The sequence below is a fragment of the Symphalangus syndactylus genome, chromosome 19, assembly GCF_028878055.3.
Source record: "Symphalangus syndactylus isolate Jambi chromosome 19, NHGRI_mSymSyn1-v2.1_pri, whole genome shotgun sequence".
NCBI lineage: Eukaryota > Metazoa > Chordata > Mammalia > Primates > Hylobatidae > Symphalangus > Symphalangus syndactylus.
In genome coordinates this window covers 86,267,153-86,283,448 of record NC_072434.2, presented here as the reverse complement: position 1 = coordinate 86,283,448, position 16,296 = coordinate 86,267,153, and the positions used below count along the sequence as shown (strand labels likewise).

General features: G+C 37.5%; 1 protein-coding gene across 6 annotated transcripts in view; it reads right to left on the bottom strand.

Moving 5' to 3' along the window:
* Positions 1-5,928: 5,928 nt before the first annotated feature.
* Positions 5,929-16,296, bottom strand: part of EXO1 (exonuclease 1) — a 40,555-nt gene continuing 30,187 nt past the window's right edge. For 3 of the 6 annotated variants that reach the window (XM_055235204.2, XM_055235205.2, XM_063613485.1), the window contains 3 exons: positions 14,339-14,440; positions 10,453-10,646; positions 5,929-6,210 (listed from right to left, as the gene is read on the bottom strand). In XM_055235204.2, coding sequence (XP_055091179.1) covers positions 6,075-6,210; positions 10,453-10,646; positions 14,339-14,440 — 432 coding nt within the window. In that variant the 3' untranslated portion in view covers positions 5,929-6,074. Of the gene's footprint in view, positions 6,211-8,568; positions 8,789-10,452; positions 10,647-14,338; positions 14,441-16,296 lie in introns of those variants that run through there. The other 3 variants (XM_063613481.1, XM_063613482.1, XM_063613484.1) reach the window with 1 other exon arrangement.

Below are 16,296 nucleotides of genomic sequence, written 5' to 3'. Positions count from 1 at the left end.
CTCACTGTAACCTCTGCCTCCTGGGTTCAAGTGATTCTCCTACCTCAGCCTCCCAAGTAGCTGGCATTACAGGCACGCACCACCACACCCGGCTAATTTTGTATTTTTAGTAGAGATGGGGTTTCACCATGTTGGCCAGGCTGGTTTCGAACTCCTGACCTCAGGTGATCCGCCTACCTCAGCTTCCCAAAGTGCTGAGATTACAGGCATGAGCCACCACACCCGGTCTTAAAAAGTCTTTTTATTGGGGTAAAATATACATAATTTTTATCATCTTAACAATTTTAAGTGGATGATTAAGTGGCATTAAGTACATTCATATTGTGCAACTATCACCACCATCCATCTTCAGAATTTTCCATTGTAAAATTGAACTGACATATTTAATAAAAGCATTACCCTCAAAGCTGCATCTAGCCATTAAGCAACATCTGAATGTAATAAGTTGAGTATTGGGGTAGAATAGGGAAGTGACCAAGACTTATCTCTAGCCACAGATGAGTCGCCTGTTTCAAATACGTGATTATGCTAGGGCCCAGCTAATTTTTCTGGTCATGTTATAGATAGCTCTATCCCTAGACTTCTCTAGCCTGAGATGATCAAGGAATGAATAAAGGGTGATGATGGGTCCTCTATGACCAGTTAAAAAACAAAGACTTGGGACTTTATTTCTGCCTAGGATGGAGGAAGCTGGAAAAAAGATTCATTCTCACATTAATAACAAGAAAAAATGGATAATCTACAAAATCATAACTTTCCTTTAAATCATTAGAGAGCTGGGCTGGGTGCGGTGGCCTGCAATCCCAACACTTTGGGAGTCTGAGGTGGGCAGATCACTTGAGGTCAGGAGTTTGAGACCAGCCTGGCCAACATGGTGAAACCGTCTCTACTAAAAATACAAAAATTAGCCAGGCATGGTGGCAGGTGCCTGTAATCCCAGCTACGTGGGAGGCTGAGGCAGAAGAATAGTTTGAACCTGGGAGTCAGAGGTTGCAGTGAGCCAAGATCATGCCACCACACTCTAGCTCGGGTGACAGAGTGAGACTTCATCTCAAAAAAAAAAAAAAATCATTAGAGGGCTAAGATTGCAGGGCAAAAGTAGCCTGAACTCTAAGGATAGATGAGAGGGCTCAAGGACAGCCACAATGCTAGCACTGGCTTATCTGGGACACAGCATGGAAGGATGATGGGGCCTCTGTATAACAGAGTAAGAATTCAACTAAAGTTTTTGGTTTGCTTGTTTTTGTTTTGTTTGGTGTTTTTGTTTTGTTTTGTTTTGACAAGGTCTCATTCTGTCACCGGGGCTGGAGTTGAGTGACGTAATCACGGCTTACTGCAGCCTTGACCTCCTGGACTCAAGCGATCCTCCCACCTGAGCCTCCCAAGCCTGAATTTGGCTAGTTGTACACTCATGCTTCAGTTCAACACGTTCCGCCTCCCCTGGATCTCCTGCAATGTAGCAGGCAGCTGAACCCAGAAGCATAATCAGACTCATTTCTAATCTCTGTGGCAAAACTATAGGTGATATTAAGTCTTTTCATTAGCAGGCACAAAATGTCTGGTTTTCTTTTTTTTTGAGACAGGGTCTTGCTCTGTCATCCAGGGTGGAGTGCAGTGGCACAATCACAGCTCACTGCAGCCTCAATCTGTTGGGCTTAAGTGATCCTCCCATCTCAGCCACGGGGGGTAGCTGGGAATACAGGCACATGCCACGGCATCTAGCTAATTAAAACAATTTTTTCTTTTTTTTTTTTGTAGAGATCAGATCTCTGTATGCTACCCATGCTGGTCTCAAACTGCTGAGCTCAAGCAATCCTCCCGCCTTGACCTCACAAAGTGGTAGGATCAGAGGCATGAGCCACCATGCCTGGCCTTTTTGTGATGTTATAGCAATTGATGCACAAAATCCAAATTTATTGATCCACTGGGTATTGAAAAATGATATGATCTTAATTATTAGAACACTAGAAAGAGATATTTCCTTCATCTGCCATTTAGTTACCCAGTTGTACTGTTCATAGAGGAACCACAGGAAAAATGCGTTTTTGCTTCATTTTCAAGTTTTCAAGACAATGAATACTCCATCATCCTCCAAGGTGACCAATTATTCTTAATGTTTATGATGGGTTTCAATAAATTGCAATTATCTTCTTTGAAGACCAAAGTTTCCCACATTTGCACAGTGGGGGCCCCTTTAAGCTGGCTCTTGAATCTTTTGGAAATTACCTAGCAGCCTTTGTTAACCTCTATTTTTGTTTTGTTTTGTTTGAGACGGATCTTCGCTCTTGTTGCCCAGGCTGGAGTGCAGTGGCAGGATCTCGGCTCACTGAAACCTCTGCCTCCCGGTTTCAAGTAAGTCTCTTGCTTCAGCCTCCCTAGTAGCTGGGATTACAGGCATGCGCCACCACGCCTGGCTGATTTTGTATTTTTAGTAGAGATGGGGTTTCACCATGTCGTCCAGGCTGGTCTCGAACTCCTGACCTCAGGTGATCCACCCACCTTGGCCTCCCAAAGTCCTGGGATTACAGCCATGAGACACTACACCCAGCCCCTCTATTTGTTGTGAAAAGATGTCCTAGGCTTATCTTTTACATTTCCTGCCAGATATTTTCCCTAAATCCTCATTTTAATGAAAAACACAAAAAGGTACTTTGAAACCACAAGCTGATGTGTTAAACATCCTGATAGTTATGAATTTGTATTGAACATACTGGTACAAACTCATAAATGTGTATATTCACACATATCTACATGTATTCATATACATTCATGAGTTTATACCACTATGTCTAATTCAAATTCATAGCCATAGGATTTTTTTTTTTTTTTTTCAAAAAAATTACATGTTCTGTATTCTCTGTCTCCTTTTTCGCACATTAAAATCCCTGGTTCTAGGCTGGGTGCAGTGGTTTATGCCTGCAATCCCAGCACTCTGGGAGGCCGAGGTGGGTGGATCACCTGAGGTTAAGAGACCAGCCTGGCCAACATGTTGAAACCCCATCTCTACTAAAAATACAAAAATGAAGCTGGGCATGGTGGCACACACCTGTAATCCCACCTCCTTGGGAAGCTGAAGCAGAATTGCTTGAACCTGGGAGGTGGAGGTTGCAGTGAGCTGAGATTGTGACACAGTGAGACTCCATCTTGAAAAAAAAAAAAGGACCCTGATTCTCAAGAAAACAGGATTTCAAATATCCTATAAATAGTAATTATTCTATTCCACAGTCTACACACAGTCCCAAAATATCAGACTACCACTAGCTAAACCAAATGTTTTTGCATATGCTTTTACATACTATGCTTTAACTGTTTTAATTGTATAAGCAACACACGCTTAATACTCACCACCAGTCTGTCACTATTTCTCTAGTCATTTTGGTTATCTGGAGCTCATTTTCTGATGTTCCTGGTAAAGAGTTTAAGGGAACAACATTTCCCATATTTTTCTATGTTGGATAAGTTTGTGCCAGCCTTTTATACTTATAACTTTATTAGATATGAAAACCTCAGCTCACATTTTTCTTTAGGTAGCTCGAAAATGGTCACTCCATTTTCTTCAGGCATAAAGTATAATTGTGAAGAAAGTCTGATCATCTTCTTACATTTCACCTGGTTTTGCCTAGCCAAAAAGTTTTCTTTCTTTAAAGTATTATATTATTTATGTCCTGGTGTTAGCTGCTGCTTAGGTACCAGAGTTCACTTTTAAAATATTGTTTTATATATTTAAATAAAACCTTTTCTAAGATTATAGGGTTTTGCTGTTGTTTCAAATTCCTATTATCTGTATGTTGGGCCTTCTTTGTCATTTTCTAATTAAACAAAAATTGGGTTTTTTTAATTCCTTTTTATTTTTACCTCTTTTTAAAGGGATTATCCATAGTGTTTATATTGCATCTCTGGTATGCTTTTATTTCCAATGTTTTCCTGAGTTTATCTTATTTCTGATTCTTGTAATCCTAAAGTTGTCATATATCATTTTTCTAATATCTTTTAGCACATTTTAAATGAACTAGTTTTGCTCTGCTCTGTAGACCAATCTTTCTGATAAATCTTCATTGCCCAGAAATCTTATCTCTGCTCTTTCATTTCATTAAAATAACTTTGTATGAGATTCATCTAAAAACTTTCCTTAGTTTCTTTTTAAGTAAAATTCCATTTCCTAAACTTTGAGAAGGAAGCATGATTCATGGGAACTTCTCTAAGTTTCTTTCTAGGTGTTCAAAACCAGTATTCTGCTGAGAGATTTTGGTTGACTATTCCCTATTCTACTTGTATTTGGACCTTCTCTTTATCTTCTCTTCTTCAATTTGGCTTCACCGCAGCAGTTTCTCTTCCGTGGGGAACCCTGTCCTGGAAGAGAACCTTGGTGAACTCAGCGTATCAGTTCTAATACTTCTTAGGGGCTAGCTTGCTTCAGTCCTCCAGACCTTAATACAAGCCTCTTGGACTCACCCACCTTTGAAATGGGCAAAGACTCTCCCCCTTGAGTGCTGCTTTCAACCTGGCCTGCTGTTTCAGTGATGACCCTGAGGTTCTGTTCTCAGGCCATTAGATGCCGTTTCCTCACTCTACTTCACCTGAATTGATGCCAGTGCCAGCTTGTGATCTTGTGGCTATCTTCACCCACTTATGTTGCTCATGGATTTTTATTTTGCTATCCAGTTGCTATTATATGGTGATTTGGAGATTGAAAACTATGGCACTGCTGCCATCTGCCCCTTCTCTCACACTACTTTTAAAGATTTCCAAAACCAATCCTATTTCCAGCCTTATTCTGCACCTCTGGCTTTCGAGGAATCTGCATGTCTCCATTTGTCAAGCTTATCAGATTTTTACCTCTTCTAGTCTTCTGCCACTGACAATTATCATTTCTTTGTGAAATCACTTACCATTCATCCATCAGTTTCCTTGCCTGATGTCTCTTCTTCCATTCTGTTAACGCTTGTGGATTTGTCTTATTCCTTTTCTGTCGTTTAAGCAGCATTTTTAGTGAGTGAGGGGATAAATATTTGTAGACAACATTTGACTCACATTCCTAATTTGTTTTATAACAGGAAACATGCATGGAGAATTCAAATCTGCTTTTGTTCTTTGGATTAGGTCTTTTCCAGATTGGGCCTTTTTGGGTTTTAGTTTTTATTTTGTAATAGCTTTAGTTAGCTTTTATTCCATTCTGATCTCATTTTCCTAGAGTCCTCTACCAAGTCTCACTCAAAAATATAAATAATCTGGCTCTCTTTCCTTTATCCTCTATATCACAAACACTTTTATAATTCCTTTTAATTCCTGTCAATTCAGATCCTCACTTGTGCAGCTGGTTCTCTTTCCAGGTATCCACCCATTTCTTTGCAGAGTGTACGTATCACAGACCTTGCAGCTTTAGTATCTTATGTAGTGTTTAGGCGACTAGTTTTAAATATATGTTAAGAAAGCTTTAGCCTACACTTCAAAATATATATATTAAAACTGAGGCTATTTTGAAGTTTAAAAATATTAATGATATAAGAAGTACTTCCTTTCATATGAGGCTGAAAATTTTCCTTCAGTGTCAACCTATAATCCAACCAAACCCTTCGGAGATAAGAGAGCACTGTCTCATTTGTGTAATGATCTTTAACCCTTCCAACTACCCCTCCCATCTCAACAACTTTATTTTCAATTCAACCCCGAAGGACAGATGGGAAAGGCAAGTGGAAAACTTTAAAGCCTGGAGAAACACAGTGACTTCCTCTAGGATTGTAGTTTCTCCATTTACTATCTTTCTACTTGACAACGTTACAGAAATATTTACAGTAGACTTTTATAAACTCCAGGGGATTTTCCCAATTAACACTAAAACCTCCAAAAACCTGTCAGAAATGCACTTATTCTTCTATTTAGCTTCTTATAAAAATATAAAAAGCTGAGCAAAAAACCACAACCCAATTATAAAGTTGATATACAAAATGTATTCTATTTTTAAAATGGCACAGAATCAGAAAAAATTCTTCATGCTGATAAGTGCCTCACTCCCAAACAGGGACTTCAAATTGATCAGATTCTCTTGCAGGCAAAAGCTTCGCAGCAGTCTGCATTTACTGGAATATTGCTCTTTGAACACGGCCACATTCAGGTTTGTTAAATATATCCTCTTCTGCTTCTGGAGTTAGTTGGATGTTATCTCTGACTGGGGACAGGGGTTTCTTACAAGAAGGAAGCTTTTCGGAATCTCTGCAAAATACAATAAAATAAATTTGGTATTTTTAAGGTACTGATTATTAGAGAAGAAATATTCTACCTGGACAAAATAGAGGGATATGAAGAGGATAAGACCCTTTACTGTATGATCTCTTTCGATTCATTATATAACACAATCAGGTTCTCCTGTGAGCACTCCCAATACATGCTGAGTCTCACTTCTTAGTGCCTCTTCTTGCTTTTTTTATTTGTTTGTTTTTTTTGAGACAGAGTCTCGCTCTGTCGCCCAGGCTGGAGTGCAGTGGCGCAATCTCGGCTCACTGCAAGCTCCGCCTCCCGGGTTCACGCCATTCTCCTGCCTCAGCCTCTCCGAGTAGCTGGGACTACAGGCGCCCGCCACCACGCCCAGCTAATTTTTTTGTATTTTTAGTAGAGACGGGGTTTCACCGTGGTCTCGATCTCCTGACCTCATGATCCGCCCGCCTCGGCCTCCCAAAGTGCTGGGATTACAAGCGTGAGCCACCGCGCCTGGCCTCTTCTTGCTTTCAAAATCACCATTCAGTATAGGTGCTGGGCCACCACTAGATATATTAGCTAAGGCAGGATGATTCCCATACTTTGTTTTCTCCTTAGTGCCCTTCTCAAGTCTGGTTAAGAACTAATAACTGAAGCAGGAACAAATGGTTAAGCCCTGGTTAAATCCTATCTTTTTTTTTTTTCTTTTTTGAGACAGTCTCGCTCTGTCGCCCAGGCTGGAGTGCAGTGGCACGATCTTGGCTCACTGCAACCTCCACCTCCCGGGTTCAAGCGACTATCTTGCCTCAGCCCAAGTAGGTGGAACTACAGGCGTGCACCACCACACCTGGCTAATTTTTATATTTTTACTACAGATGGGGTTTCACCGTGCTTGCCAGGCTGGTCTCAAACTCCTGACCTCAAGTGATCTGCCTGCCTCAGCCTCCCAAAGTGCTGGGATTATAGGCATGAGCCACCGTGCCCAGCCTAAGCCCTATCTTTTATTCCCCTCTCAGTTGTTTTTTCTTTTTTCTTTTCTGGAAGGAAGCTATCTATAAAAATTAATCCTGTTATGAAGATATTACAGGTAATTCTATCTCCTGTCAACAAAAATTAAATACCAGTACATCTTTTTTTCTCAAAGGTATTTAAGAATACTGTTGCACCCTTAATTTCTCTCTAGCAACAGTTTTCAAAGCATGTTCCACAACCCCTGGAGAGTCCCAAGATCCTTTCAACGGTTTCCAAGACCAAAACTATTCTTACAGTATTCACTTTGTTCATCCTTTCCACTGTGCTGACACTTGCACGGATGTTGCTAAAGCAGAACGGAGTGAAACTGCTGACAACTCAGTGTGAATCAAGACAGTGGCACCACACTGTACGAGTCATACCAGGACTATTTGTATTCTCCACCTCTGCACACTTGCAGTTAAAAAAAAGTCTCAAAAATGTTCTTGATGGAAGCAGTAAAAATCACTAATTTTATTAAATCTCAACCCTTTGGTATACTTTAAAATTTTTTTAAAAATTTTTTGAGACAAGGTCTCGTTCTGTTGCACTCTGGCTGGAGTGCAGTGCCGCAATCTCAGTTCACTGCAACCTCCACCTCCTGGGCTCAAGCACTTCTGCCACTTCAGCCTCCTGAGAAGCTGGGACTATAGGCACATGCCACCACGCTCAGCTAATTCTTTGGTATAGTTTTTAATATTCTGTGACAAAATGGAAAGCACAAACAAAACACTTCTATTGTGTGTGGAAGTATGATAGTTTATCTCAAGTAAAAGCATGTGTGACACTAAGGTCATTCAGGACTTCTCTAAAATTTGGAACAGAAAGGGGCCAGGCCTGGTGGCTCATGTCTGCAATCCCAGCACTTTGGGAGGCTGAAGCAGATGGATCACTTGAGGTCAGGAGTTCAAAACCAGCCTGGCCAACACAGCAAAACCCGATCTCTACAAAAAATACAAAAATTAGTAGGGCATGGTGGCAGGCGCCTGTAATCCCAGCTACTTAGGAGGCTGAGACAGATGAATCACTTGAACCCAGGAGGCGGAGGCTGCAGTGAGCTGAGACTGTGCCACTGCACTCCAGCCTGGGTGACAAAGAGAGACTCTGTCTCAAAATAAATAAAGAAAGAAAGAAACAAACAAATAAAATGAACAAAGAGAGCCTGTTACTTTAAAGAAAAACAACTAAGAGTATCTGTTGCTAATGATAAAATTCAAGCTTTCAAATGAAAATTAAAATTTTGGAAAACGTATCTGCCACACAACAGTTTTCCAATATTAAAGGCTTTGTTGATTGTGACTTTTTTCTTATATTGTATAACAAAATATATCAATATTTAGAAGTACATCTCAATGAACCAATATTTTCCAAATGACCAACTCATGATGTTACATGTAAAAGATGCATTAAAAGTACACCAGTGTAGGCCAGGCAAAGTGGCTCACACCTGAAATAAAACATTAAATAATTAACTGGGGGTGGTGGCACACGCCTGTAGTCCCAGCTACTCAGGAGGCTGAGGCAGGAGGACTGCTTGAGCTCAGGAGGTTGAGGGTACAGTGAGCCACGATTGTGCCATTCCAGCCTAGGCAACAGAAAAAAGGTACACCAGTGGACTGTAATATAACACAGAGTACAAAAAGTCAGTTGATATGGTTTCATATTCTACACTATAACTGACCTAAGGGAACTACAAGTTGTTGGATTTAGACATAACAGCAAAGAAGAAAATTTACCACTATCTAAAAAGGCTATCAAAATATATATTTTCTAACAACAAATATGTCTATTTCCTTCATATACTCAACCAAAACACCAAATCATAACAGATCAAATGTAGAAGTGGATAAAAGAATCCGGCTGAGTTCTATTAAGCCAGACAGTAAAGATTTGCAAACTAGACAGTAAAGATTTGCAAAATAAAATGTAAAGCTATGCCACTTTTCTCAACTTTTGGGGGGATTTGGAAAATATAGCTATTTATTTTTTAAATGTACTATCTACATTCATGTAATAGGCTTATCTCTATTTTAAAATAGGTATTTTTAAATGTCTATTTCAATCTCTATGATGGTTAAGTGTTGACAAATATAACCTACATAAACCAAAGTGTTTTGGGGCCTTTAATAATTTTTAAGAGTATAAAGCATTCCTGAAAAGAAAAAGTTTGAAAACTGCTGTCATATGGTTTAATCCTAGACTTTACACAATGTAAAATAAGAAACGATTGTCCAGCACTTACTTACTTACAAAGTGTTTCCCGCTCATACCACCTCATCTATGACAATACTTCTACTAGGTAACTTTTAATCCTATCATTCCATATAATTAAAAAAAAACTTTTATTAAACTTAGCACATTTATTGAGAACGAGAAAATAGCTATAAGATAATGCTACTCTGTGGCTAATTTTGTGGTCTAACAGAAGGAAGTATTATGGTTAACAAAACTTTAACTATATAGAGGATGAATTCTTTTAAAACAGTGCTGGCCACATACACTGCAAATCTGGGAAATTCATCATATAAACTCAATGAGTCTCCCCATTTTAGATGTGATAAATTAGAGAAGTACAATATAGCACTGTACTTCTACCCCTTCTTTAAAATTTTATTCTCGGCTGGGCGTGGTGGCTCACACCTATAATCCCAGCACTTTGGGAGGCCAAGGCGGGCGGATCACCTGAGGTTGGGAGTTCGAGACCAGCCTGACCAACATGGAGAAACCCTGTGTCTACTAAAAATACAAAATTAGCCAGGCGTGGTGGTTCATGCCTGTAATCCCAGCTACTCAGGAGGCCAAGGCAGGAGAATTGCTTGAACCCGGGAGACGGAGGTTGCGGTGAGCAGAGATTGCACCATTGCATTCCAGCCTGGGTAACAAGAGTGAAACTCTGTCTCAAAAAAAACCAAAAAAGACAAATAAAATTTTATTCTCTTTACAATCCTGAGATGATAAAAGGAAGGCAAGAGACTTAAGGCCTAGGAAAGTAATTTGCTTAACATCAGAGAGACCCCAAAACCAGACTGAAAACTGGTTTTTAGTTTGCCATCTTTTTATGAAAAGAAGGTATAGAAATTGAAATTAAGTATAAAGAGTTAGCTAAAGGGAAAAGAGAAAAATAATTATTTTACGGTGAGAGAAACAAAAACTGACTCATACGAAACTAGGAAGAGTTGGGAGAAAGGGATGGAAATTACAGAAAATAACAGTTTATCTTGTTGCAGAATAAGAAACAAGGCAACTCACTTTTTAAATCCAAAGTTTTTCCAGAGCTCATTGAGTTTGATTTGTAATCCCGGAGTGTTCTCGGCATTATGATGCTTTCGTTTCTGGATGCTTGCTGGCTTCTTGCTCAGCCCACTGGCTCTGGCAGGTCCTAGAGGTTTGATCTTGGTTGTAGAAAGAGAGTCTGCAGAACTGGACTTATACAGCCCAGGAACCTGAAGATTAAACACCCATTTTAAGACCATTCTGTTAAAGCAACTAACTTTAATTTCAAGCTATTCTTTATTCTTTATTTATTCATTCATTCATTCATTCATTTATTTATTTTTTGAGATGGAGTCTCGCTCTGTTGCCCAGTCTGGAGTGCAGTGGCACGTTCATTCGTTTGTTTGTTTGTTTATTTATTTATTTATTTTTTGAGATGCAGTCTCGCTCTGTGGTCCAGTCTGGAATGCAGTGGTGCAATCTCGGCTCACTGCAACCTCCACTTCCCGGGTTGACACCATTCTCCTGCCTCAGTCTCCCGAGTAGCTGGGACTACAGGCGCCCGCCACCACGCCTGGTTAATTTTTTATATTTTTAGTAGAGACGGGGTTTCACCCTGTTAGCCAGGATGATTTTGATCTCCTGACTTTGTGATCCACCCGCCTCGGCCTCCCAAAGTGGTGAGATTACAGGCATGAGCCACCGCGCCCGGCCAAACTATTCTTTATACATAAGAACAAAATAACCCATAAGCAATGGTAAAAATGTGCTATTTATAAACGTCTTTTACAGAAGTCATCATAAATTATTTTAACAGGTAATATGTAAACCTGGCATAAAATTTAAAAGTTCTCTTTTTTGTAAAGGAACAAAGAGCAAACTGAATCTCTCTCACTGCCTCCGTTTCCAGAGGCAATTGCTGCTCCCAGTTTCCTGTGCATCCACTGACTTATGCGCATGTACGCGCACGCACGCACATACACACACACACACACACACACACTGGCAGCGTAGTACACACTGTTGTGCACTTCATTTGTCTCAATGTATCTTGATTCCTCTTAATGATGTAACTTACAGATTTTTTTCAGTTCACAGCAAATAGAATTTTATTTTGAATAGGTTGCCTGTTCTTGCATTGTATACATACACCATAACTTACTTAAACAAACCTCTATTGACATTTAGGCTGTTTCTACTAAGGGTTGATTTTTTACCCTGTGGACAGAATGGAGACAATGAAGTTTTGTTATTGTTTCTTAGGATAGTAAGAATGAGGTATATTTAAAAAGGTTTACAATATGAATCTGGCAGTGTGTGTATGAAGAATGAAAAAGTTAAAACAAAAAAAAAGGTTCACACAGTAAAGATGAAATCCTTAAATATGTGTTGTGATGGGGAAAAAGTGAGGGAGAAAAAAGAAGACAAAGAAATAAACGTTAGAATTTGGAGAGGTATCGATGTTTGATTGTTTTTCTCTAACTGCTGTAGAAAGATCAAACTGACAGTTATCAAGAAAAAGGACAACCTTAGGATTTTGAAACTAAGTGGCAGATAATATAATTTTATTTAATAGATAAAACAAAAAACTTTCTGAGAAGAAATAGAGGTAAAAGACACGAGTCTGATTTTAGGTATTAAAGATGGGTATCAGGGAGAGCTCACCTGGAGGGTCACCAAAACAGAAGTGGTAGTTAAATCCCTGACAATGCAAATCTCTGAGAATAATAATATGATGGTTTACTATCTAGACATAACTCCTTTAGGAAAAGTACTTTCTACATCTCCAGTTCTATCCATCAGTGTAAATAATTCTGCATGTACCTTTCCAAACTTAATATGATGCCACAAACATGCAAATGTGTACATGAATATTTTAAAGTATTTAAACAAAAACATCACTATACATATGGTTAATAACATATTTTTCCTTTTCACTAATAATGAATGTCTTTTCAAGTTAGTAGATGATTGCAAAAGACTTCTTGCTCAAAAATTTAAAAAATAATCTCATATTTACATATTTTATATTTGTATCTTTAATGTATTGGAATTTGCTGTGGACTGAATGTTGTGTCCCCTCCACATTCATGTTGAAGTCCTAACCCCTTAACTCCTAATGTGATGGTGGGATTTTTGAGAGGTGATTAGATCATGAGAGTGGAGCCCTCACGAATGAGACTAGTGCCCTTATAAGAAGAGGTACAAAAGAGATATTCTCTCCCTCTACCATGTAAGGACACAGTGAGAAGGCATCTGTCTGCAAACCAGGAAGTGGGCTCTCACTCAGACCTTGGACTTCCCAGCCTCTAGAACTGTGAGAAATAAATATTTATCATTTAAGCAAATCCAGTTTCTGGTATTCTGTTATAGCAACCCATATTGACTACGGTAGAATTTACATTTATATTGTGTGAGACTACATCTTCTTTCAAATGGATAGGCAGGGCCATTTATTAAAATTTTAAAAAGTTTTTATGCTACTAGAAACATAATATATGCTCACGGTAGAAAAACATAAGAAAAAGAACAAAAAAAAGTTCACCTATATTTCTACCAGAAAGAGGTAAAACCAATGATTATTTAATAACTCACTCCCTTATTGTTATTTAGATTATTTCCAATTTTTCACTATTATAACCAATGCAGTATTAAGTATTCTTGTATTTAAATTCTCAATGTTTCCTTACGCTAAAGTTCTAGACTGCACTTACTGGTTTAAATTATTTGAACTCTTTCAAATTTTTTTCTAGAAATGGCAGACCAATACTTACTTTTTAAAATATGTGATTATCTCACTATACGCTCATAAAAAATGAGTATAATTAAAAACTTTTTTTGAAATACAAAGAAGCAAGAAACTATTATTTCAATTTGCACTATTTGATTATTAATGAGGTTAAACATGGTTAAACAAATGAGGTTAAACATATATATTACTATATATAAATATATAAACATATGTATTTATATATAAATATATAAACATGTATTTATATATTAATATATATAAACATATATATTAATATATAAACACATATATTTATATATATTAATATATACATATATTAATATATACACATATATATGTATATATGTATATATACATATATGTATATATTAATATATAAACATATATTAATATATAGACATATATATTAATACATAAACATATATTAATATATAGACATATATATTAATACATAAACATATATTAATATATAAACATATATTAATACATAAAAATATATTAATCAACCATTTGTACTTTTCCTTTTGTGACCTGTTTATGACCTTTATCCATCTTTTGTTAGGATTAAGTTTTTATACTGATGAATAAGAACACTTAATACATAAAATATGCTTTAATTTGTGCTTAATATATAAAATATGCTTTACTATGTAGTAACACAAATATTTATACATTTTGATTTAACAAACCTAGCTTATTATGGGTACACAGTTTCTAGAAGGCCTTTTGGCAGTATATATCAATGTTAAATCATACATGCCTTGGGACCAGTAATACCATTCCATGCAATTCATCCTTACAAACTAATCAAGAGTATGTCCTCAAATATTTATCCAAAAGATCTTGGTTGCAGTATTATTTGCTAGCGCAAAAAAATTTAGGGTAAATGACAAAAATAAGGGGATTGGCCAAACCTATATAATTGCATATTATAAAGTCATTACATTAATGACTAAAAGTACATGGAAAATGATCTTTCATATACACTGCAAGAGAAAATAAGTTTCACAACTTAAATACCTACAGTCAAGCATGAAGTTTTAAAGTAGACATTTTTATATAAATGAGACTACGGGTATTTTGATTTTTAATTCTGCTTGTATTTCTCATTTTATAGTTGTAAGCATACACTGCTTCTGAAATTAAAAAAAAATTAAATAAATGTTTTACCTTGTTCCTTAGAGGTGTGTCTTTTTTTGAGAAATGAGATAAACGTAGCTTGGAGGTCTGGTCACTTTGACTATCAAGTAACTTAATATTGCAATCAGATTCCTAGAGTCCCCAGATCAAAAAATAAAATAAAATTAGATTTTTACTATAGAATTTTCATGACAACAAACCAATATTCAACAAAATGGAAAATAAATAAGAACATGGGATAGAATTAATAAAAGAAAATGACTAATATGGAAAGGATGATGTTTGCCAATTTCATTGAAGAAGGTAACAAGATGTTTCAGCTGGAAAGCTAAATTATATAAAATACCTATTTAAAATTAAAGTCTTTTCTGAACTGTTAGAAGAGGATGTCAAAATGCTGAGTCAGATAAAACAAGAGTCTCCTGTAAAAACGCTGTGTTACACACATGTGGTTAACAGTTTTCATCTTACTAGCTAAAATGAGTTGAACTGGTGCAGCTCCATCCCTTCTTTTAATCATGTAACATGTTCAACTTCAAAGAGAAAAAAGGCATCCACTTTCAAGTGGAATAGTATTGTATTAAATGCACTTCACCTTTAGCAATGACTTTCAGACCTACCCTCTGCCCCCAATTCTATCAGATAAGACTTTTCTATAGATGGAGAGTTCTCTTATAATCTGCATTCCCATGAAAGTCAAATAAAAGAGGACAATGAGGCCAGGTGCGGTGGCTCATGCCTATAATCCCAGCACTTTGGGAGGCCAAAATGGGTGGGTAGATCACTTGAGGTCAGGAGTTTGAGACCAGCCTGGCCAACGTGGTGAAATCCTGTCTCTACTAAAAATACAAAAATTAGCCGGGCATGGTGGCACATGCCTGTTGTCCCAACTACTTGGGAGGCAGAGGGGGGAGAATTGCTTGAACCCGGGAGGTGGAGGTTGCAGTGAGCCGAGATTGTACCACTGCAATCCAGCCTAGGCAACAGAGCAGACTCAAAAAACAAAAACAAAAAACAACAAATAAAGAGCAATAAAAAACTCAATAGTGAAAAGCACTCCATTAACTTGTATTATACCTTACAGAAACTCTAACATTCTTTGCTCATAGCTAACAGTATTGGTGACTCTGGGCTAAATCACTTCCTGAAGATCACAAGGAAGGTCCTAAGAAGACTTCAACCTCAAATATGGTCAATGAACTCAACACAGAATCTATGGTTGTTGCTTTTCACAGTGAACTACCAACAGAAGGCTCGAATATTGAAGCATTTTCTTCTGAACTATAGGATAAAAACTGATATTCAAAATGATGCCCCAATGGCATCACAGGTTTCTGAAACATTTTCTCAGTTAAAGAAAGATTATATCATTTTTATGTCAACTGTCAGCATCAAATTCTTCGAGAATTAACTATTCTAGTAGGAGTTTACTACATCTGGCAGCAATAGAGGAGACTTCATAAATTATTCCTAGTTTTGTTTAGTTTGTTTATTTTTGGGGGGCGTGGCTAGCGGAGGAGGATTCACATTTCTATAACCATTAGTATATAAAAAAAGGTTGGCCCAGAAGACAAAATGTGGAGTTCTACCAGCCTACAGTGTAAACTGATGAGGCTTCTCAGGAAAACATGGCTGAATGCTTCCAAAGTAAATGAAATAGTAAGATGCATGCTGGAAATATAAAAAAGATAACCCCAAAGGAGCTCAGCAGACTTAATATCCTCACAAATTGACAGTGATGTTTTTATGAAAGATGTTCAAGATAGCCACTGCCGTGGTACCCAAGTGGCAGTAAGAGAAGATGCAGTATGAAGTAGAAATGAAAAAGATGAGATAAAGATGGAGGTTCATAGTAAAAGAAACAGAGAGTCTTCTAGACCAGTATGCACACTTGTATTACTGTTTTGTCTTGTCATAAGGAGAAGTTTAGCAGGAATAAGAAGAGTAAATGAAAATATATTTCTGAAGTACTAAAACTTAAGATGCAT